At 51.3% G+C, this 20,930-nt stretch overlaps 12 protein-coding genes across 12 annotated transcripts; 4 read left to right on the top strand and 8 right to left on the bottom strand.

The window, feature by feature from the left end:
- Positions 1–1,187: 1,187 nt before the first annotated feature.
- Positions 1,188–3,121, bottom strand: SNOG_10894 (hypothetical protein; the record flags this gene model as incomplete). Its single annotated transcript, XM_001801100.1, has 2 exons — positions 1,188–2,974; positions 3,025–3,121. 2 exons carry the CDS (start codon positions 3,119–3,121, stop codon positions 1,188–1,190), a joined length of 1,884 nt encoding a protein of 627 aa, XP_001801152.1.
- Positions 3,122–3,483: 362 nt separating this feature from the next.
- SNOG_10893 (hypothetical protein) lies at positions 3,484–4,347 on the top strand (the record flags this gene model as incomplete). Its single annotated transcript, XM_001801099.1, has 1 exon — positions 3,484–4,347. One exon carries the CDS (start codon positions 3,484–3,486, stop codon positions 4,345–4,347), a length of 864 nt encoding a protein of 287 aa, XP_001801151.1.
- A 180-nt stretch (positions 4,348–4,527) lies between these two features.
- SNOG_10892 (hypothetical protein) lies at positions 4,528–5,971 on the bottom strand (the record flags this gene model as incomplete). The annotated part of the gene is made up of 3 exons (XM_001801098.1): positions 4,528–4,788; positions 4,838–5,504; positions 5,559–5,971. 3 exons carry the CDS (start codon positions 5,969–5,971, stop codon positions 4,528–4,530), a joined length of 1,341 nt encoding a protein of 446 aa, XP_001801150.1.
- A 659-nt stretch (positions 5,972–6,630) lies between these two features.
- Positions 6,631–7,841, top strand: SNOG_10891 (hypothetical protein; the record flags this gene model as incomplete). Its single annotated transcript, XM_001801097.1, has 4 exons — positions 6,631–6,917; positions 6,979–7,361; positions 7,416–7,573; positions 7,653–7,841. 4 exons carry the CDS (start codon positions 6,631–6,633, stop codon positions 7,797–7,799), a joined length of 975 nt encoding a protein of 324 aa, XP_001801149.1. The 3' UTR covers positions 7,800–7,841.
- A 35-nt stretch (positions 7,842–7,876) lies between these two features.
- SNOG_10890 (hypothetical protein) lies at positions 7,877–8,467 on the bottom strand (the record flags this gene model as incomplete). Its single annotated transcript, XM_001801096.1, has 1 exon — positions 7,877–8,467. One exon carries the CDS (start codon positions 8,465–8,467, stop codon positions 7,877–7,879), a length of 591 nt encoding a protein of 196 aa, XP_001801148.1.
- Positions 8,468–10,333: 1,866 nt separating this feature from the next.
- Positions 10,334–12,030, bottom strand: SNOG_10889 (hypothetical protein; the record flags this gene model as incomplete). The annotated part of the gene is made up of 3 exons (XM_001801095.1): positions 10,334–11,206; positions 11,267–11,520; positions 11,637–12,030. The coding sequence occupies 3 exons, from the start codon at positions 12,028–12,030 to the stop codon at positions 10,334–10,336; spliced, it is 1,521 nt and encodes a 506-aa protein (XP_001801147.1).
- Positions 12,031–12,294: 264 nt separating this feature from the next.
- On the top strand, positions 12,295–12,503 carry SNOG_10888 (hypothetical protein; the record flags this gene model as incomplete). Its single annotated transcript, XM_001801094.1, has 2 exons — positions 12,295–12,367; positions 12,460–12,503. 2 exons carry the CDS (start codon positions 12,295–12,297, stop codon positions 12,501–12,503), a joined length of 117 nt encoding a protein of 38 aa, XP_001801146.1.
- Positions 12,504–12,516: 13 nt separating this feature from the next.
- SNOG_10887 (hypothetical protein) lies at positions 12,517–13,351 on the bottom strand. The gene has a single exon (XM_001801093.1). It carries the CDS (start codon positions 13,237–13,239, stop codon positions 12,652–12,654), a length of 588 nt encoding a protein of 195 aa, XP_001801145.1. The 5' UTR covers positions 13,240–13,351; the 3' UTR covers positions 12,517–12,651.
- A 1,459-nt stretch (positions 13,352–14,810) lies between these two features.
- SNOG_10886 (hypothetical protein) lies at positions 14,811–16,329 on the bottom strand (the record flags this gene model as incomplete). Its single annotated transcript, XM_001801092.1, has 4 exons — positions 14,811–14,954; positions 15,008–15,461; positions 15,511–15,891; positions 15,941–16,329. 4 exons carry the CDS (start codon positions 16,327–16,329, stop codon positions 14,811–14,813), a joined length of 1,368 nt encoding a protein of 455 aa, XP_001801144.1.
- Positions 16,330–18,573: 2,244 nt separating this feature from the next.
- On the top strand, positions 18,574–19,261 carry SNOG_10885 (hypothetical protein; the record flags this gene model as incomplete). The annotated part of the gene is made up of 2 exons (XM_001801091.1): positions 18,574–18,832; positions 18,858–19,261. The coding sequence occupies 2 exons, from the start codon at positions 18,574–18,576 to the stop codon at positions 19,259–19,261; spliced, it is 663 nt and encodes a 220-aa protein (XP_001801143.1).
- Positions 19,262–19,860: 599 nt separating this feature from the next.
- On the bottom strand, positions 19,861–20,352 carry SNOG_10884 (hypothetical protein; the record flags this gene model as incomplete). The annotated part of the gene is made up of 2 exons (XM_001801090.1): positions 19,861–19,917; positions 20,248–20,352. 2 exons carry the CDS (start codon positions 20,350–20,352, stop codon positions 19,861–19,863), a joined length of 162 nt encoding a protein of 53 aa, XP_001801142.1.
- Positions 20,353–20,371: 19 nt separating this feature from the next.
- SNOG_10883 (hypothetical protein) lies at positions 20,372–20,903 on the bottom strand (the record flags this gene model as incomplete). Its single annotated transcript, XM_001801089.1, has 3 exons — positions 20,372–20,472; positions 20,555–20,754; positions 20,806–20,903. The coding sequence occupies 3 exons, from the start codon at positions 20,901–20,903 to the stop codon at positions 20,372–20,374; spliced, it is 399 nt and encodes a 132-aa protein (XP_001801141.1).
- Positions 20,904–20,930: the final 27 nt, after the last annotated feature.

Raw genomic sequence — 20,930 nt, 5'->3', positions numbered from 1 at the left:
CGGATTACTTCCCGGAGCAACCCCTGTCGTGAATGACCACATTGCATCTCAGATAGCGAGGTTTGTAGTACGTAGCCCACGCATACATAATGGTGACCTAGATAGAGTAGCAGCGCAAAACTATCTAGGTCGAGCTTTCGCAGTCAAGCGTCCAGGACTTCGGAGCCAAATCAGACCTCTCGACGCGAAATGAAACATCTCGACGCCAAAACAACGCCACACTGCTCAATGAAACCCACGGAAAAGACATTCCTCGCGTATGCTCCAAGTAATGCTGATAGCGTTCTCCTCTTAAAATTGAGCATAGTAACATGCTGTTATACACAAAGTCGGAATCTAGTATTCGCTGCCTAGAATCTCCAGGGCTTGTAGTTTTGATTGGCTGTAAACCTCACTCCGTCCGACAAAAACAAACAGTCGGGAAACAGCCTTCGCCATCGAACATTGACGAGCGTGTAAACAGTATATGCAGCAACAGCACCTCCTTTTCATTCTACATAGTATGCTACCTGCTTTCGATAACATATGCCGTAGCTAGCCATCGCAGTACATAGTTGCATATACATGCACATCCTCACTTCTAATACTGTCACAAAGTCTGAAATTTCTCACCGCTCCAAGACACACACCACAACACCTCAGAAACGCGCTTCAAAATCCCGTAGAACAGCCCCAACTTGGCACAATCTACTAACCTCAAGACGTCATGACTGTGTCACCTAAAAAAGCTACTCAAGTCTCACGCCGGCAAATTTACTAACGTCGAGAACAGCAACAAAAAGAGGCCGTGGAAGCAGGGGAATAAAGATTGCTACAAGAAAATTCAGCACCACAAATCTCATGCCGGATCATGTAAAAACTACACGCCGCCGACGTTTGGAAAATTAATTTCACGTTTTATGTCCAAGGTCGCATATGTCTCCACACCACTGCACATGATATAGAATAGCAGTTCTGCTGCAAAGACAGCTGATGGGCCTATTGATTTCCAAAAGTAAATTTTACGGCTTTCCATTCGCTTCTGACCAGCATGATGCATGTTTCAAAGGCTATATACGCCGGAAGGTAAGTATTCGATTTCAAGACGCCAGAATGTAAAGTTCCACCCTTGCTGCCACGCTATGCTGTTATCCAAAACGCTCTTTTAGGATGATAAACGCCGTGTATGCAAAACTCGATACTCGTAATCACTCGTCCGAATCCACCACCATGCTCTCTTCCATCAAACTCTCCTCCTCCAATCCTTGCGCATGCCTCCTCCTCCGTCCCCTCCTTCCCGCGACGCGATTCTGCTCAATCTCTCTCAGTCTGCCGTTCATCCTGCGGTCCAGCGCCTCAATCTCCTCGTCGTCGCGATCCTCGAGAAGTTCGACGACGTGGCCCTTTTCGACCGCCATGTCGTCGCTGTTATCCAGGGCGCGGTTGAGTAAGTCCGTAGCCATGGGATCCTGCGGCGCAACGGCGAGCGCTTCATGAAGAATGATGACGGCGTCCCACTCGCGGCCGAGTTCCATGAGGACGAGGCCCTTGGCGGCGAAGACGGAGGGGTCTTTGATCCCGTGACGCAGAACTTCTTCGAAGGTGATGAGGGCGTCTTCGAAGAGTTCTGCTCTCCTAAGTGCATGTGCGAGGTTGATCTTGGTGGGGACCAGCGCATCTGGCTCAGCTTCGTTCTGGGCCGAGATTTCGAGTGCGCGCCGGAAGTATTGGCTGGCTTCGAGGAACTGTTCTTCATTGTAGTAGACGACGCCGAGTTCGTTGAGCAGCAGGGGGTCGGTTTCGCACAAGTCGTGGGCGGCTTTGAGGTATTCGCGGGCGAGGGAGAGGTTGTTGAGTTGCAGGTTCTGCATGCCGAGGAAGAGTTGTGGGAGATGCGTGCCTTGGAAGAGGCGGGCGGCGGTGGAGTAGGCGGAGATGGCTTGGTCGTGCTCGCCCTCGGCGGCGAAGGTGTGCGCGAAGCCTATCCATGCGGGACCAAAGTGCGGATCCATCATGGAGGACTTGGAGAAGTAGCGGCGTGCTTCGGCTATGCGTCCGATGGCGAGGTAGTAGACGCCGACGGCTAGCCATGAGCACGCTTCTTGGGGGTTCGAGTCTGCGAGGTCGTGGGCGAGGAGGAAGAGGGTGTTTGTTTGGCCGAGTTCGTGCAGAGAGGCGAGATGCACGGGCATGATGTTGAAGTTGTACTTGTCTGTCTCGAGGACGGATGAGGTGAGGGTGAGGGCATCACGGAAGCGACAGTGCGTGAACATGAGATCTGCTTTTGCGAGGAGGATATCTGGATTCGAGCCGAGGTTGTAGTGCGTGCTGAGAGTCTCGGTCGCACTCGCAAACTCCTCAGGCTTGGTGTACTTGGACAGACGCGTGGTGTAGAGCGTCTTTGTGAACTGGGCGGCTTCTTGCGACAGGGAGGGGTTGTTGGCGACGTTGATGGTGTCGAAGTCGAGCGAGTCGAGGAACTTCCACTCCTCTTCGGGCGACATGAGGGAATTCGCCATGAGGGCATCAAACGCCTCGAAGCACTGCACGTCGATCTGCACCGCCGTCTTGTAGCACTCCTTTGCGCGATCGAACGAGTTTTGCTTCGCAAAGCACAGCCCGCGCAGGTAGCACATGCCCGCCTCCGACTTGATGCTGCTGATGTCCTCGCGGTCGCGCTCCTCGCTGGTGGGGAGTCGCTCGTTGCGCGAGCCGTTCTTGTTGTGCCTGGGGCCCGCGCGCGTGTTGACGTCGACATGCCGCAGCTTCTGGCGTGCGCTTCCCGGCGCCGAGATGAGATGGGACGGGTTCTTGTCGCCGAGTATGTGCAGCGCCTCGTCGGTCTTGCCCAGCTTGATTGAACAGTGCGCGGCGAGATATTTGCATGTCGGGCTGCGGTCGATGAGGTTCCCGCGCGCGAGGAGAGACTGGGTGCGGTTGTAGTTGCCGGTGCTGAAGTGGGCTTGGGCCAGCCAGAATGCATCTTCGTCTGCATCTACTCGACGTATTAGTATCCGCCATGCGCTGACCCTGCAGAAGGCATACTTGTCAGTGCAAGCAGCTTGTCGGCGACAAATATTGCCGTGTCGTACTGGTTGCGATTGAGGGCCTCTTGCCGCCAGTCGCGGAGATATTTTTCCATTCCCGTGCTGTCATGCGCTGAGTAATCGATGTCTGGTACGGGTATGCAGCATAAAAATAGAGTGCGTGGTGTTGATGTTTTGCTTGTCGTGGTTGCTATTTGCGGCTGCCGTCTTGTCTGACGCGCCTGGCTGACGCGCGAGCATGTGAGTTAACGCGGGGTGCCTGCAGGGAAGCCGCCTTAGTCAGCCGGGCCGCAAAGCACTAGGCCAAACTTCCGCCTTCACTTTGACCTCACTCCTTCTCTGTACAACAATCGCGAGATACCTCAAACCACTCCAGCAGCCGTTTCCACTCCCTACGAAAGGTCACGCGACCGCACCTTCACCTTCTCCCACAGCTCCACTCTACTAGTCCCCGACCATGTCTGAACGAAAAGTGCTCTCCAAGTACTACCCGCCCGACTTCGACCCGTCTAAAATCACACGTACGCGCGGACCAAAAAATGCCGGCCCCAAAGTACAGACTGTCCGCCTCATGGCTCCCTTCTCGATGAAGTGCACCCACTGCGGCGAGTTCATCTACAAAGGCCGCAAGTTCAACGCGCGGAAAGAGACCACTGAGGAGAAATACTACAACATCGCCATCTTCCGCTTCTACATCCGCTGCACGCGATGCTCGGGCGAGATCACCTTCAAGACGGATCCCAAGAACATGGACTACGAATGCGAGCGGGGCGCAAAGAGGAATTTCGAGCCGTGGAGAGAGGCCAAGCTTGCAGAAGAGACCGAGGAGGAGCGACTGGATAGGCTAGAAAAGGAGGAGGCAGAGCGTGACGCAATGAAGGAGTTGGAGACCAAGGTGCTCGATGCCAAGACCGAGATGGCCATTGCAGACGCGCTCGATGAGATCCGGTCGAGAAATGCGCGCTTAGAAAAAGCAGATCGCGATGGCGTCGAGGCAAAAATTGAGCCAGACCCTGCCGACGACCGGAGAAAGCGGCAAGAGGAGGAAGACGCCGAAGCAGCGCGCCAAGCTTTTGCGAATCGCACTATGCCAGATCTCGGAGAGGAAGTCATAGAAGAGGACATGATGGATGCACCCATCGAGGCACCCGTTGCGACTGCTTTCACCAAGAAGCCCAAGGAGAAGAAGGACTTTAGCGCCGCCCTTGGCATCAAGAAAAAGGCTGCCGCTCCAGCAGTTGCGCCAGTCATGAAGACACCAGCCGCGCCGTCGAAACTGTCTACTATGCTGGTGGCGGGCTACGATAGCGACGATGATTGAAATCACAGCGAAAGCGGCATTGCATTTCCGGCGTTCAATCTCTTCAAGCATAGCGATACCAATTTGATACTTATTTCCCGACGATCGTGAGCCGGCCACGCCATGGCGAGGAGTCCGCGCCTCAGACTAACCCTTCACTTCGTCTCATTGAGCTATTACTACCATGAAAAACATGCTCAACTAATCAGACTCCACCTCGGACATCTTCTTCGCGTCGACAATCGGCTCTTTGGATACCGCCTCCACCTCCCCCTCGTCCACACTTTCTCCCTCCAGAATGACCGCCGTCTCGCTGTCGAAGCGATACCCCTTGAACTTGAGCGTCGGCACGCGGTTGTCGTACAAGAAGTCGAGCTGTTCAATGGAGAATCCCTTCATTTCTGGAACAATGAAGAAAACCCAGGCCACTGTGACGAACGAGAAAGCCGCCCATATGAATCCCTGCGATCAAATCAGTGGTCGAACTCTGAGTTGTGAGCTTATTACTCACAATAGTTCCGCCGAGGTTTCCATAGCCCTTATCCTGTATGTATGGCGATACAGACGTGATCAGTAGCGAAACACCGAAGCCGAAGAACGTAGCTATTGACTGCACCTTCTCCCTGTTTCTGGAAGGGGCTGCCTCTGCCGTTGTGATCCATATCAATGGCGATTGCACGCCGAACGAAGCCTGCCAAAGGAAGATGAGCGCGATCGATGCTTTACCCTGTACGATGGACGGGTTCCTGAACACAACAACCATGCTCGACACAATCATCAGAGTTGTGCCGCAGAATAAAGCCGTGGAGATGAGAACTGGCCGACGGCCTACAGTGTCTGGGAGGAAGTGTCCGCTCAAGATGGCGACGTAATACAACGTGTAGAGACCCATGATCACGGGAAATACATTCGTCACTCCGGTTGACGTCAGGAACGAGACGATGTAGCTGTTCATATACGCAGACCCCTGCGCTTGCTGCAGCGATTGGATGCCCACGGCAATGAGTAGGCGACGTAGATCCGGCCCGCGAGTGAGATCGACCCAGCGCGACGCATCTTCACGATTCCGCTCGGAATCAATAGCCATCTGGATGTCATCGATGTATTTGTCTGCGTCGAAGCCATTTGTTGGTGTGGCGAAGATCCGTGTCGCTGCCACAACAGCATCGGCATGTCGCCTACATCGCGTTGATCAATCAGCCATACACCTCCTGAGGAAATAGGCAACTCACCCTTTCCACACCAACCATCTAGGGCTCTCCGGCAGTAGCGGACACATAGCCACCATGATGGAAGGTGCCAGAAGCTGTAAACCCATTGGAATCAGATATGCAGATGGCGTAGCACTCTTTGACGATGCATACACGACACCAGAAGCGAGTATGACACCGATGATCTGGACATTCTGATACACAGACACTGCGGAACCACGCGCGGTTCCCGTCGCCGTCTCAGAAAGGTAGATCGGGACGATGTTGACTGCCAGCCCCATGGCAATGGACGCAATCACCTTGCCTGCGACAAACTGCGCGAAACGAGCAGTAGGATTAAGAGCGCTTGTAATTTCGATGAGCACGCCGATGATGGAGACTACTCCCGTAGCGAGGAGCGAGAAGCGGCGGCCGAGGAAGTTGTTCAGGTACATTGCTACCAGGCAGCCGATCACTGTTGTACAATCAGCATCCATTTCATCGTGAGAAGGAGTACGTCTCACTGATGCCACCCGACTGCACTGAACTCCCAGCCGAAAGCTGCGCAGTAGACAAATTGCATGTCTTCACCCCCTCAACCGTCGCACAAGATCCATAGTCCTCCAAGAACCGCTCCGACCCCAGAATTGTTCCCCACCAACCATTATCAAAGCCAAACAAAAACGCGCCAACAGACGCGAGTAACATGCATCCCGCGCCCGTGGGCGTCGTGCCGTGCAGATATGTAAACATGATCGAAGTTTTTCGAACCTCAGAATGATGTAGAAGCAATTACAAACACCATTTCAAAACATTCACGACGAACATATTCTCCTCCCCATCTTCACCCCCATCTCCGCACACTCTCAAGATCGGAAGCATGCGTCCCTATCTCCTCAATCCCAAAGAGGTATAACTCGCCCGGCACTCGCCCGAGTTGCGGGCCAGATGGACCAATCACGCCCCTGCTATTCTACCATCGCGGATATCGCGTTCCTGTTGCTGATCAATTCCTCGTAGGTAGAGCGGGGGATGGCATATATACCCATTGTCTTTCAAACTTTACTAGATTGACATTTCTTCACTTGACCAAGATTCGAATTCGTTTCCTACCATGCCGCACTACACTTCCGAGCCCCTCATCGACACTTCCACGCCGACAGGTGACTGGCGCGACGACCTTTTCCGCGACGGATATGTTGTCGTCAAAAATGTCTTGCCAGCAGAGAAAGCGGAGGGATATAAGCAGAGGATGTTCGAGTGGTTAGAAACGTTTCCGTATGGGTTTGATAAAAATGATAAAAGCACGTGGGTGAAGGAATGTCTACCAGAGCACATGAAGGGCGGCATGTATCACGGCTACCGGGTCCAGCATGAGAAGGTGATATGGGATGCGCGATGGTATGTCTTCCTCTTTCCCAGCCTTTTCCTTCCCAGCTGGTGTACTGACAACGCATGTAAGCGAACAATCCATCATCGACACATTCGCCAAGATCTGGAACACCCACAACCTCCTCGTCTCCTTCGACGGCATGAACCTCACCCTCCCCTCCCCAGATCTCAAGCCTTCTACTCCCTGGCCGCATGTGGATCAGAATCCAAACCGCAAGGGCATGCAGTGCGTCCAGGGAATTTTGAACCTCGCGCCTAATGGGCCTGAGGATGGCGGGCTCGTCGTGCTCAAGGGCTCGCATAGACAAAATGAAGCGTTTTTCAAAACGCATCCCGAAACAGAGGGCGCGGGGACGTGGGGCAGTGCGGATTGGCATGGGTTTAACGAAGAGGAGGTGAGCTGGTTTAAAAGTAGGGGGTGTGAGGAGGTTAAAGTATGCGCGGGGCCCGGCGGTAAGCTTCAATTCAAACCCGTGAAGGGCTGGGGGCAGTGACTAACTCTGCTAGATTTGATACTGTGGGACAGTCGAACGGTGCACTACAACAAAGTCCCCAGCACGCAGAATGTCCGCGCCGTCATGTACATCTGCTACACGCCTGCGTCGTTTGCAAAGGACGAGGATCGCGAGCGCAAGGCAGGGTATTTCAGGGAGAGGTGGGGGACGGTGAGTCAATCTTTTCTTATATCCCTTTCAAAGAGTTTAGGTAGGAGAGAGAGGAAAGGGCCGGGCTAATACAAAACAGACTCACTGGCCGCACGCGAATATATTTCGGCAGGAGGATAAGCATATGCGTCTTGGGAAGCCTGATTCGTATGTAAGGGACAGGCCGGCGCACGAACCCGAGGAAAGCGATTTAGTGCTGAAGTTGGCTGGGGTGAAAGCGTATTAAACATGGCAGTAGAGGTCTTGTAAAATCAACATTCTTTCTCGCTCTGAAACTAGCCAGACTAGAAGCACACCACCTCATCAAGACCTAACAGCATTCTCCCCCTCATTCCGTAGCTCTTGCCAAATCCCCACCCCCTCTCTCGCCACAACATTCTCCCCTCTCACACCCCCCAGAATCCTCTCACTATCCCTAATCGCCCGCACAAGCCGCTCATCCGCCTCCCTCGACCGCCGCACTTCCAGCGCGAGCGTGACCGTGGCGGAAAACGTGACCATCGCAAAGTCCCAGCTCCGCAGGCGCCGGAACGTCGCGTCACCTGCGGTCGCGGCGCCAATCACGCCGATGGCAGATGATAGACAGACGGAGCGGGCGCGCGCAAAGTTGGTCGAGCCTTCGAGCCAGTACGTTTGCAGGATGCGATTTATGGCCAGACGGTAGTAGAGGAGGACGATGGCCAGACTGGTTCTCTGTGTTGCGATCCAAGGGTGGAGGGCTTCGGTGTGAGGCGAGGTGGTGTCGTTGTTCTGCAGGTGTGGGGGGATTTGCTCGATGACGTCGGCGAGGTGGTCGTCGGCTTGGATGACGAAGTCGGCTATGCCTGATGGCGACCATTTGCGGAGCCGCAGCTTCGCATGGAGATGGTGGTAGATTGTGGCTATTCGCGCCATGGTTATGTGGTATTGCACGGCGCGGGGATGGTGGTCGGGCTGCGATACAACTCCGCTGTCAGAGGCCAGGAGTTGTGCATCGCTGATGTCTGCAGGCAGTTGGCAGGTAAAATCCGTGTCGTTGATACATGGTGGACGAAGTGGTATGGGGAGCCATTCGCAGATGACGAGCGTCCACCAAAGTCGTCGCCGGGTTTCTCGCTGGACAAGAGTTTCGCTCAGATTAGCTTCGTCGGAACCGAGATTGAGTTGTTGGGCGATTCGAATTGCGACTGCCCATAGGTTGGCGTGCCTATGCGTCTCGCCGATAGTCGATGCCTGCCGATTGCGTCACAAGTCAGTGCATGTTAATCGATGTGAAGGGTTTACCAACAACGTTTCCAAGCACTACGATAGCTTGGACGACTAAGATGTTTGACTTTTGTAGGAAATCACCCTGGTCCAGGTAGAACAATGTCGCACTGTACCAATTGCGTGTGAGCAGAACACGCGAAGGCAGAGGAGCCCCGCTGAGCATAAAGTCCTCGTCGCTCATGAAGCCGAGAGCCGAAGCCAGAGTAGCAAAGTAAACTGCCAGCCATAACGGATCAAACGAAGTGAATGATGCTCCTTCTGCCCAAAACCCTTCATGCTCTTGTCGAAACCGCGGAAAGAAGAACGCAAAATGCACCCACGACGTCCACGTCTGCGCAAACTCCACAAACCAACAACTGCACGCCTGCGTCGGCTTTACAATGTCCTCTATACATGTCACAACCCTCGCTTCACACAAACGCCCAACAGCATCATACAGCCGCTTCTCGTAGTACTCAGTCAGATCCACCACCGGCGCATACGAGTTCTCTCCTGCATGCGATCTCGACAACAGCTCAGCCAAACGCGCATTTTCCAGCAGCAATTCAGCAATAGATGGACTGGAACCAGGTATATCGGCCGTCCGGATGCGACCGCGCACGACGACCACTTCGCGCTTGCAGTCAGCGGCCGCGCCGCGACTGATGCAGGCTCGACAGGGGATAGCCTTGCTGCATTTGACTTTTCTGGAGGCGCAGGATGTGCAAGATAGGGGCGCGCGTTGTGTTGAACGGTGGGTTGTTGGCATGGTAGAGGTGTGGTTTTGGGTGTCGGATGGCGCTTCCGATGGAGAATGGGATTGGGTTGAGGGGCGGATACAGACTTCCGCACCATCTGTACTTTCCTGAATGGTAGTATGACGAGTCAAGCGCATTGTGTTTTTTTTATAACCACTGGGCGATAAAACGACGAGGGTGTTGAAAGACTATGTGTGTCATCATCTCAATCAAGTTGTAAACGATGTCCTGTTCGAAGAGAGATTGTAGGAGCAAGAGAAGGCTTTCGACTGTTGTAGAGGTAGGCAAAATTCAAACAAATACGACCAGAGCTCAGAGACAAAGCATTTTCATGAAATACCTCACTAATAACAGTAATTTATAACATCTCACAGGAGCCTCACTGCTGATCAGGGCGGAGGCTCTACCCATGCAGATCGACAATGTTCCTGGCGCCGCAACTGATATGCGTGTTAGCGACGACGATCTGTTCTCCTTGGTAATGCCAGCTGAGGAGACTAGGCCCACAATGATTCCAGTCGCTCCGTGTTGTATTGGCCGCCAGCAATATCCACCCACCATCGGTACCTATGTGCATCTTCCACCTGAGGTGAGGAGCTCGACTGCTTTACGGGAGAGCAAAATCTATGAACAAGCAGACTGGAAGCCGTTTTCAAATTGACATAGATTTTCCTGATATCATGGAAACCTGCTTTGCAAAATGATCTCAAGCAATCGTTTGTGTTACAGCACAATCAAACCGCTCAGTAGTAAACTTCTCCAGAATCGCAGCCACTCACAACTTGGCTATGAAGTCACGTATGTGCTCGTTTGCGCTGGCCTCAACATCCGCGACCGAAGTGGACATGTCCCAAACCCGATTGCTGGCGTTTTCGACACCATTCTCCGCAGGCCTCAAGCCCACCGCAACTTCCAAGATTCTCTGAGCTTCGATCAAATCTTGAATTGAGTCTGCTCTCCAAGCAACGTGCTCGTCCGGCCGTACAAGCACCAAGTCTCGCTGCCAAACTTTTCGCGCGTGACGTTCGCCTGAGATGTCGACGTGCTTGACTGGAATGCGGAGAGTATTTGCGGCATCCAGGAGCAACTTCACGGAGTGGTCCTCGATATTATCGATAAACGAAACCAAAGTCCAATCTTTGCCGAAATGATCGAAGATAGCGGACCCGTCAGTCAGGAAGACGTGTGGTGCTCGGTTTCCTGGCCATGTAGATGGTATGTATTCGTATTCTTGCCACACTGGCTTCGACCCTGATCCAGGTGTTTGCAAAATTTCTGATTCGTAGATGTAGCCCATTTCGATGCCTTTGTGTTTGTGTTCACCATCATTCTTCTGATAATATTCATGGACCCTTTTTCGAAGAGCCACACCATCCTCGGTGGGTCGATCTATGACATGAGGATCGACCCCTTGGAAAAACTGGGTGATAGATGTGTGTACTTTCGTATGCGCTTTCGAGTGCTGCATGACACGCACAGCGACTGGGATCCGCTCTGAGTCGTACGATCGTAGCAGTCCGGCACCGCCATATTGCATGGCTGCTGCAAGTTTCCAACCCAAGTTATAAGCGTCTGCTATTCCCGTGTTCATACCATAGCCGCCAGTGGGGACGTTCTGGTGCGCAGCGTCCCCGGCAAGGAAGACGCGCTGCCCAGGGCTTGTCCACGTTTGGGCAACGGCAATGTTAGGACGCCATACGGAACGTACCAATATCTCGTCGATTTTGATTTCATATCTGCCTTTTAGACCACCAAGCACGGTATATACAGCTTCTTCGGACCCGATTTTTGACGTGTCTGTGTCGAGGGGAAGGCTGTAATGGATAGTCCATTGGTCCACCTCATCCTGCGCGATCAGCGCACCACTGTAAACTCCAGGCTCGCGCACAAAAAATATGTGCCAAAAGTAGCCTTGAGCGTGCAACCGCGTCAGGTCTTTGGACTTGAAGTGGACGAGAAGTACTTGGCCTCGTCTAGTTTAGATTTTTGTTAGCCCAACATCTATAGGGTAGAAGACGTGGCAATCGCTTACAAAGGTCCGCCATCAAGTTGAATTCCTAGCGATTTTCGCACCTTACTAGACGCACCATCACATCCAACAGCATAGTCTGACAAAATTTCCGTGGTCGCACCGGTCTTCGAGCACGACGCAACAGTCCTGACTCTACCGTCGCGTTCCTCGATGCTCTCAACTTTCCACCCAAACCTTGCATCAATCATCTCATTCTTCACACACAGTTCTTTCATCCATGCTTCAAATACAATAAGCGATATCCGCTGCCAAGATTCTCGGGGTTGCGAGCCGTCATTACTGGCCTTGATCTGCGCTCGGTACTCGTCGACACTGGGGAGTTGCCATTTGGTGAGTGCCTTCTCATTCCCCAGGCCAGAGGATATGAGCACGGTAAATGGAAAGTGTGATGGAACGCCCCTGGCTCGCAGTTCGTCTGCTAAACCGAGTCGTCGGAACATTTCCATCGTGCGCGGGTTGGTCAAATCCACTTTGGGCCATCTTGTAGTTGTTTCGTTTCGCTCTAATAACAGTGATCGAACATTGTGATGGGATAGTACTGTTGCGAGCGCTAATCCTACAGGGCCACCTCCGACGATTAGGACAGTGCCTGCTGGAAGGACCTCCTGGACTGGCTGCGAATTGGGAGACATGGTGGTATTGGCGATTCATGGCAGACTGACATTCAAGTACATTTCTTGTGCTTAACTACACACCACCCCACCATGCGGAGCTACCGGATCCGGGATGCTTTGCGAGTGGATGTTGTGGCTCATGGTACATCCCAGTGGGCAAAATGTAAGTTCGGCCCGTCTGGGAATAAGCCGATCATCCCGTCATCAGGTCTGACCCTCTCACATGTCAACGCGCTCGTAAGCACATTTACCTAGGCAGATTTACATTCGCGCTGACCATGAAATCACGCAGTGGGTAGGTACTGTGGAATGGATGCACAGAACCTGCAGTGCTTGGTATGCATGAACAGCTTGAACGGCATACTGGAACCAAAATGACCACACAGGCTACAGATTATGTACATACACCTTCAGGCTGTTCCATTACGAGAGTAATTTATTTGTCCTTCACAGCTTCGCGTTAGTACGCAAGGACCGACGTCCGATCTTCTCACGCTGCAACAAGACCTCCTCCCTCTCTCCATTCTGCAAACGCTTGATCATGTCTTCGGGGTCAAAATCCACGCCAATCGGATTTTCTTCAAATTCTGGTGATTCCATGTACTTCGTCGCGTCATTTGGGTCCTTGAAGTTATCTATCTGCGTCTCGATTTCGTTGCCATCAGGGTCTTTGTAGTATATCGATGTCGATGTTCCATGATTCACACACCAGATCGGCATGATGCCATTCTGTTTGCGCTGGCGGTAAGCAAGCAATAGTTCTGATAGCGAGTCGAATGTGAACGCGATATGCTCCAGCCCACAGCTGCCGCGGACCTTTGGTTTCGTTTTTGGGATTTGCACAAAGGCTATGCGATGATGCTCGTCGTCGTAGGTCAGGAATGCGAGCATCTTGCCCCCGTGAACGATTCTTGCGCCGAGGAACGTGCAATAGAAGTCGACCATGGCTTTCATGTTGTTTGTGCGCAGGACCACGTGTGCGAGCTTGCTTGGGGGCTTCACTGCCGTCCCGGGATTGTCGAAGTCAATACCCATCGTGAACTATTTTAGGTCGGAGATTATGGAGGAGAAGATGGCAAGTTGTCAATGCAATTGATGTCGAGTTGAGGAATGTCAAGCCTTGAAAGCTGTAGCTGAGTGGGGCTATCATACGTAGTTGTGGTGCTTCAAAGTTCGGACCGATCACAATCATTGAGATGATTGATGACGAAGGCAATTGCACTTGGTCGTCAGCGCTAGGAAAGTTAGGATAGCCATGATCTGCAGCTTTACCGTAACAGGTTAGCGCGTGAAATGGGAGACCCCTATCGGTTAATATAAACTTGAAGTAACACCGTCTCTCGTCTCAAAAGCTTTGATCGACTACCTCGGCTTCCAAGGTCTTCGCGGCAGTTGCTTCGTTCCTAACAGCAAGTGTTTCGGCCCAGAACTGATTTAGTGCAAGGGTTCAAGTATTCATAATGCGACACCTACGGCATGAGCAGCATCAGCAAGACCACCTGAAAGCGTTGGTGTTTGGACGCTGATCAGGGTTTCAATGATCGACACAACGAGTATGGCTCGCGTAAGGGTTTCACTCACACTTTCCTACTATCTCTGAGTCTGCAATGTACCTCAACCACCGTACAATCTTCCCTCCTCCATCAATCTGGCAAAGCAGTGTCTAATTACGCAAGTGGGATGGCATTCTACAGAGCACAAGTATCTCAGCGCCATTCCCTGCAAGGCTGCGGTACGTTGTCTTCACCAAGATGAGATATTATGCTAATATGAATGCTAGAAAAGGCCCACACAGGAGCTCGAAGACAAAAATGCTCGGTCGTACGATAGCTAGAGACATCTTGACCCAGTTGGGCTGACCTGCATAAACCTTATTCATGCGGACTCCTCCGTCAGGTCATGCCGCACCGCGATCTCGTCGTCTGCGAGCAGCAACGACAAGAACCGAGGCTTGCTGTTGCTTGTCGGCATTTGAGCTATTTAGCTGAATTTGAGATACAGTACGGAATAATTCAGACCAAATCAAAATGCCTAACACGAGCATATGCCCGGCACAGATATGTGACAACATTCTCAACATTATTGAAGAAGGCAGACCGTTTATTAGGGTCTCAATCCTTTTCGCGTTCTCAGGTTGATAAGATATCCTTGGGCACTGCTATTTTCATCACAAACCTTGGACGTATCCTCACTCGGTATCTTGCCCGCGTCAGTGTTGCTCTAGTGCGAAGGACTGCTAACCATTCCATTATACATAGCACAATATTTCTGATCAGACTTGCGCTTGCGAAGAGAGACTAGTCTTTCTATTCACGTTTCCTGTGTTATGCGACGTTATAGATTTCGCACTGATGCAACCCCCAGAGAAACTCAATGCAATAATAATGCTCTGCCTATGAGGCTTCATGTTTAACGACAAGTCCAAGAGTCTACAGTAACTCGAAATGACGCGGATCAGCCGTTCGAGCGACGAAATCATGGACTCAGCATATTCTGCCTCATCATTCTCACTTATTGGTAATGTCTTCCTATCCAAGTATGAAGATTACCATCCATTGTCACCTCCATCGCTCAACCTTATCTCTTCGACAGAAGACACGAGACAGCTATCTTCGAGTCACCTTGACCTCAATGTCAGTCTGCTTGTTGAACCAGCGATTGCGCGTCGTCCACCTGCGATCATGTGTCATTTCAAGATCAAAATGGCGAAGAATCTCCGGAACAAGCGTATGGAGCTCAACCAACGACATCTAGAAGACTCAGTTTCAAGAACAAAATGTTGTGAGAGGAGAAAAAGTCTTACGTTCTTCCCAATGCAGGTCCTCGTTCCTGCTCCAAAGATGAGCATGCTCCGATCCATTGCCCTCCACTCTTCTGTACTCACAATCCATCTCTCAGGTCGATACACATCTGAGTCCTGACCGAATGCAGTCTTGTCATAGTGAACGACCGCGGCGTTCATTCCAATACGGTACCCTGCTGGGATATATTTACCCGAAAGCTCAATCCCGCCTTGTGGTGCGTGTCGCTGCATGCTTAGGCCGACGCTTGGATGCATACGTAAGGCTTCTTTGATACATGCGCAGATGAAGGGGAGCTGGATTGTTGTCTCGGAGTACTTGATGGGTGAGCTTAGCAAGCCTTCTTTATCAGCAGCATCGATCTCGGCATGTGCTTTGGCAAGAGCTTCGGGATTGCGCATAAGATGGTAGAAAACTGAGCGGAAGGCGACTGCAGTAGTGTCCGATCCAGCAAGCCTGTATCTTGGTTAAGCTTTTGCATTTTGAACGAGCACCTCGAGCTTACATGGCCACATGGGCCTCAAGTGTGGCTTCTCTGTCGCTGAAGTTAACCTTTTCCCCCTTCTCACGAACAATCTCAAATAGCTGCTGCAACATGTCGTGGCGGGCTGGATCGCCGTCTTCAATGCTCTTCTTGCGCGTGCTAGCAGCTGTGACAGCCGCATCGCGGATGGCATCTATAGCTTTTATTGCCTTCAACCCCGCTGGTAGGAAGATAGCAAAGGTCATGATGATGGGTCGCACATACGACGGTGAGATTGCGGCGATACACGACACCGGCATCAAAGCGTCCAGAGATGCTATGAAAGCGCCATGGTCCTCACTCTTCTCCAGAAAACCGATCATTTTCCCAAAGAATACTTCACCAATCACATCGAAAGCATACCTGTGCCATATCAGTCAGCACTGCTGATCTCAAAAATTGTTAAGCTTACATTTGTAGCCATGTACCGAGATTGATAGCCTCATTGCGGTCGGCATACTCACCCAAGCGCTTGATGAACAGTGTGGAGACTTCGTTGATGTAATTCTCACTTCTCAAGACATTGCTCAGAGTGTAGACCGGGTTGACGATTCTGCGATAGTTGCTGTGCACCCTCTCGTCAGTCTCAGCAAAGGTATCCTTTTGTTCGCTGATCGTGCCTCCACCCCAGGCCGAGTAGAAGTCCGTCTTGGTCAGTGGTGCTTGGTTTTTGTATATTTTTGGTATCGCCGCCAGCTCTGCAGTCGAAACTTCATTTGGAGCAATGCGAATTGTTTGGCCATATCGATCGTGCATACGCCGCTGAACATGATGCATGTCACCAACGTAGATGCGGTACATGTACCATGTCCGGGAGATGGATGCCAAGAAGGGTCCTGGAACGGAGGCAAGTGGATGCAGTGTACGTGCGTATACTATCCACAGAGTCCAATAAAAAGTGATGGCCGAGGGAAGTACGAGCAGAAGCCATGTTGCCAGCGGAAGTGCTGGGATAACTTCAGAGAGCCAAGTCATATCGGTAGAGGATATGTGGTAGAGGAGAGGATGATTGAGAAGAATTCGAGTTTATTCTGATTGTCCTTTTCGTGAAAAGTACCCGGCGATGACCGCACAAGCCTAGCTGAAGCTTAGGTGGTATTTTAAGTAGATCCCCACTGCGGAGTAGCCGAAAAAAGAATGAAGAGACGTTAGGACAAGACTCTACACTTGAGAAGATCTGATTGGTCACGATGGAACCGTCCTTCGGCTATTACTCCTAGTTCTTCGATTCAGTGCAGGATCAAAGAAGCATCTCTTCCCCAAACTCTCCAAAAATTCTCCAAACTCTCCCCGATCAACTCGCGAGACAGGGCAGTGAACCCGACAATTGGGTACGCATATTCGCCGTCCCGTCTTGCTTCCCAAACCGGAGAAGCTTGTCACCACGAGGGGTAGACGGCAGTTGGAACATCCTTCCCGTAGAGAACATCTTCAGCTCACATTCTCTTGCATGCTATGTGCCAGTCTTCTTGTAATCGGAACTAGTTGATTGACACGACTGTTCAGGACAATCTCGCAAGTGACACTGCCCTGAAATAAGACTTTATCAACTAACGCACTGTGCACACCCATGATGATTGCGGGAGGGGCGTTGGGTACGTCGGGTATGGCTTGTGGATATCAAAATTGTTGAGGGGAACCCCTGTCGTAATATGCATCCAGACCGAGCTGCTTCATAGGCTCGGTTAGCTTGGTGCGGAGTACGCCCCGAGCATTGCTGTTTGTAGATGCAGATATTTGTGATGATAGTTTCGTGAAATATTAAGCCATAGTCCATGCAAGATGGGTGTGGTGTCGCTGTGTTGACGGGTCTGACGTTCTTGGTTTCCGCGTAATGTTGGCGGCAGGGGCCCAGTTGCGGAAGCTTTTATAGCAGATGTGCCGCACTTCAAGTGAATCTCATTCAGGCAGACCAGTTCTCATGAAGAAGCACATAGGCCCGGCAATCGGGCTTCCTCATTTGGAGGGACTTGTGGCGGAGCAGCGCCTTCGACATCGAAAGGGGTCTTCAACATCGTAGTGCGATATTTTCGCTTCGGATTACAGCATTTTACAGCTCTCTCCTAATTATCATCGATAGAGATGCAAGATCATGTGTACTTGGGTATGTGATGTTTGCGGCTGCATCACTGTGGTACCCGTGCATAAAATGCTGGCGTTTTTTCTTGTACAAAGATCAACGCCAAGGGGTGCATGCTCAAAATAATGTAGAGGAAACACCTGCAGCCGTTTGTTCAATAAAAAAGCCGCTAACACTTGACGTTGCTTCATAGGTATCCACTGGGCGGCCCCGGGGATCTGCTTCCGTGCCGCTTTGCTAGACACGCGATGCCTGTTCAGGAAATGACATTGTGTGGTGGTTTCACTTCGCATGTATTGAGGTATTGCTTCGACGTCTCTGGCCACTCGTGTTGGTGGAGGCAACAGGGAAAGGATTTGGACTCGCTGATCACTTACAGTCAAAGCTAGATCGCAATCAAAGCTAGATCGTGATTCAAGGTAGGTTGCGAACCAAACTTGATGGCGGCAGACGATTATTTACCCATGTAACTTGCTCGGCCTCGCTGCTGCTGCTATGTTGAGGCTACAATGGTATTTCACAATCATCACTTCGAAGCACCTCTTGATCTAAAGCAGCTCGCCACGCCAGGGAGAAATCTAGAGATCTGATTTAAAATTGCCAGACTCCTTTCATGAAGTTCTTCAAGCCGGTTCGCCTAGCACATGCGATAGTCGGTATCTTTCTTGATCTGACTTTTGCACAAGAACTGCCACCATGCGTGGTAAATGTCATCCAGTTCATTTAACGTGTTCGAATACTAAACTACTATCAAAGACTGAATGCCTTGTGATGAGTCTGAAAGCCCAGGAGGCTTGCAGTGCCGAAAATGTTGGTTGTATATGCACAACACCACCTCTTCTCTCCGCAATACAAGGCTGCGTGCTATCATCATGTACCTTGATTGAAGCATTGAGTACGTCTCTCAGCCCGATTCCCTAATGCTCGAGCTGATTGTTACAGGTGCCCAGAACAGTACACAAACAATGTGTGGTGCCCCAGTCCGCGACATCACAGACATCACGCCCATCATGACTGGTGTGTTCGGTGGCCTCGCCATTCTCGGCGTTGCAATCCGCTGTGTGGCTACCAAGGGAGCTTTCGCGCTCGATGACATTTTCGCTGTCGCAGCGCTGATAGTGGCTCTACCCATGGGAATCCTGGAGTTCGTCATGTCGTCCGATGGATTTGGCAAAGATCTCTGGACAATACCTCCTGCGAACATATATCGAATAGCGCAAGTGAGTAATACTAATCACTGCGCTGGCAGTTGTTGACACCGCTCAGTTCACGTGGCTTACCGAGATCTTCTACGTCATGGCCGTCGCCCTGACTAAAATGTCATTCTTGTGTTTTTGCCTTCGCGTCTTTCCTCGGCGAGAATTGCGCAGCACTTTGTACACGCTACTAGCTGTGTCGACAGCGTATGGCCTCGCATTCACACTCACTTGTATTTTCAACTGTACGCCTATATCGTACATCTGGCAGAACTGGGATGGCGAACACAGCGGCAAATGCATCAACTTCCATATCTTCGGCTGGGCACACGCAGGCATCAACATCGCGCTTGACGTGGTGATAATCGGCGTGCCGATACCAGAGTTATTGCGCCTCTCAATGAGTGTGAGGAAGAAGGTGCAAGTCGTTTTGATGTTCAGCATCGGGGCTTTGTAAGTTTCGGTTCTGCTCTATCTGCGAAACACGAAACTGACAGACTACCTCAAGTGCGACTATTATCTCCATCATCCGTCTTCAGTCACTCGTACAGTTCGCCTCCTCGACGAATCCAACATACGACAATGTGCCGGCAGCATACTGGTCCGTACTCGAAGCCTTTGTTGGAATCTTCTGCATCTGCATGCCGGCTATGCGCCGTTTCCTCAGATGTGTGGCGCCGGATTATTTTGGCTCGACCAAAGAAGATTCAAGATACAAGCAGCATGAAAATACCAATATTGTATGGGCTACCATACCGAGTCGCTCTAGACTACGGCCGAATTTGACGGGTTCGGGAATCACTAAGACTGTCGACACGCAGGTGGAGAGTCAGAGTAATGACGATGATGAAATTGAATTTGTGATGGTACATGGTAAAGGCAGGGCGTAGAGCTTTCTACTCATGAATTATCAGTGCTCGCAAGGTATAAATTCAACCTTGGCACGGACATCCGGAGATTTGGAACGTTCGACATGCGCCGTTTAGATCTTCTTTCAACACAGCATCGATATGCGATATCACCCATGGGACGTTATGTATTGAACACAGATACCACTTACGATTCTTCTGGCAATTGTGTTGTGAAAGACTCAAACAGATAACTCCGTGAGCTCTGATATTAGGTTCTATTATAGTAACCAGTTATGGATGAGGAACCGTTTCAACTTCACCAAATCAATCATGAATAGATAGAAGAGAGGACAGCTCGGCCACTCTTCTTGCTGCTGCGGAGAAAGAGATGGAATAAAGCAGAAGTCGTGACGGTATATAGAAGGAAAGTTACCGTACTGGAACTTGCTTTGGGAGACCATATTAAATCAATCGGATAAAATGACACGGTCTTGTATAAAGAGCTCCTGCGCATACAAAAGAAAATGTAATGATTTTGGAAGCATCATAACTAGAGATGTAATGAGAGACTAGGGTCAGATATATCTCTGACTCCTCCTGCACGAGAGTCATGAATACGACGCTGCTTGATCATGAGCAGCCACAGCCGCACGATCCACAGCTGCCTTCCGAGCACACACCAATTTCCCAAGCACATTGTGAAGCAATTGAACACTTCAACCACGGTCCATTCCCCGTTCCAACCGTAAGCCAGCACCAGCTTCCGCGCGATCCACAAACCCTCCAGCAAGATCCATCTGTGCATCCATATTGATCGCTACCATACGAGCACGCTAGTGCGTCCCTGCCAAAAATGTTGGCGGCTGCATCTTGTGTGCTAGAAGTATGGCCGCGCTTACCACGTCGGCTTTCCGCTGTAAGCTTTGCTTCCTTCTCGGCAAGAGCTGCAAAGTCAGGCACAAAAGTGGGGTCGCGCCATCGAGGGTGCTCTTTGCAATGTCGAATTTCGCTCTCCGGTTGGCCTTCGGGGACGTCTAGAACGCCAAGGTCGCCGCATTCTTCGATGAGCGCTGCGCGGTAGACGGGGTCATTACGATCACTGTGTTCAATGTTAGTATCAGTAGTAATCAGTATCAGTATGGGATGGAACACTCCCAGTTCCTCGCTAGCAGCAGAAGCAGCAGACACCGAGTCTAGGACTCGTAGGAAAAGGAAGAGCTTCGCGATCAAACCGGTGTGGAGCTTCATATCGGAGGCTAATATGTATGTCAGCAT

This window comes from Parastagonospora nodorum (assembly GCF_000146915.1).
Source record: "Parastagonospora nodorum SN15 chromosome Unknown scaffold_18, whole genome shotgun sequence".
In the NCBI taxonomy this organism is placed as follows: domain Eukaryota; kingdom Fungi; phylum Ascomycota; class Dothideomycetes; order Pleosporales; family Phaeosphaeriaceae; genus Parastagonospora; species Parastagonospora nodorum.
The sequence above is the reverse complement of the archived record's forward strand: the minus strand, read 5'-3'. Positions and strand labels throughout refer to the sequence as shown.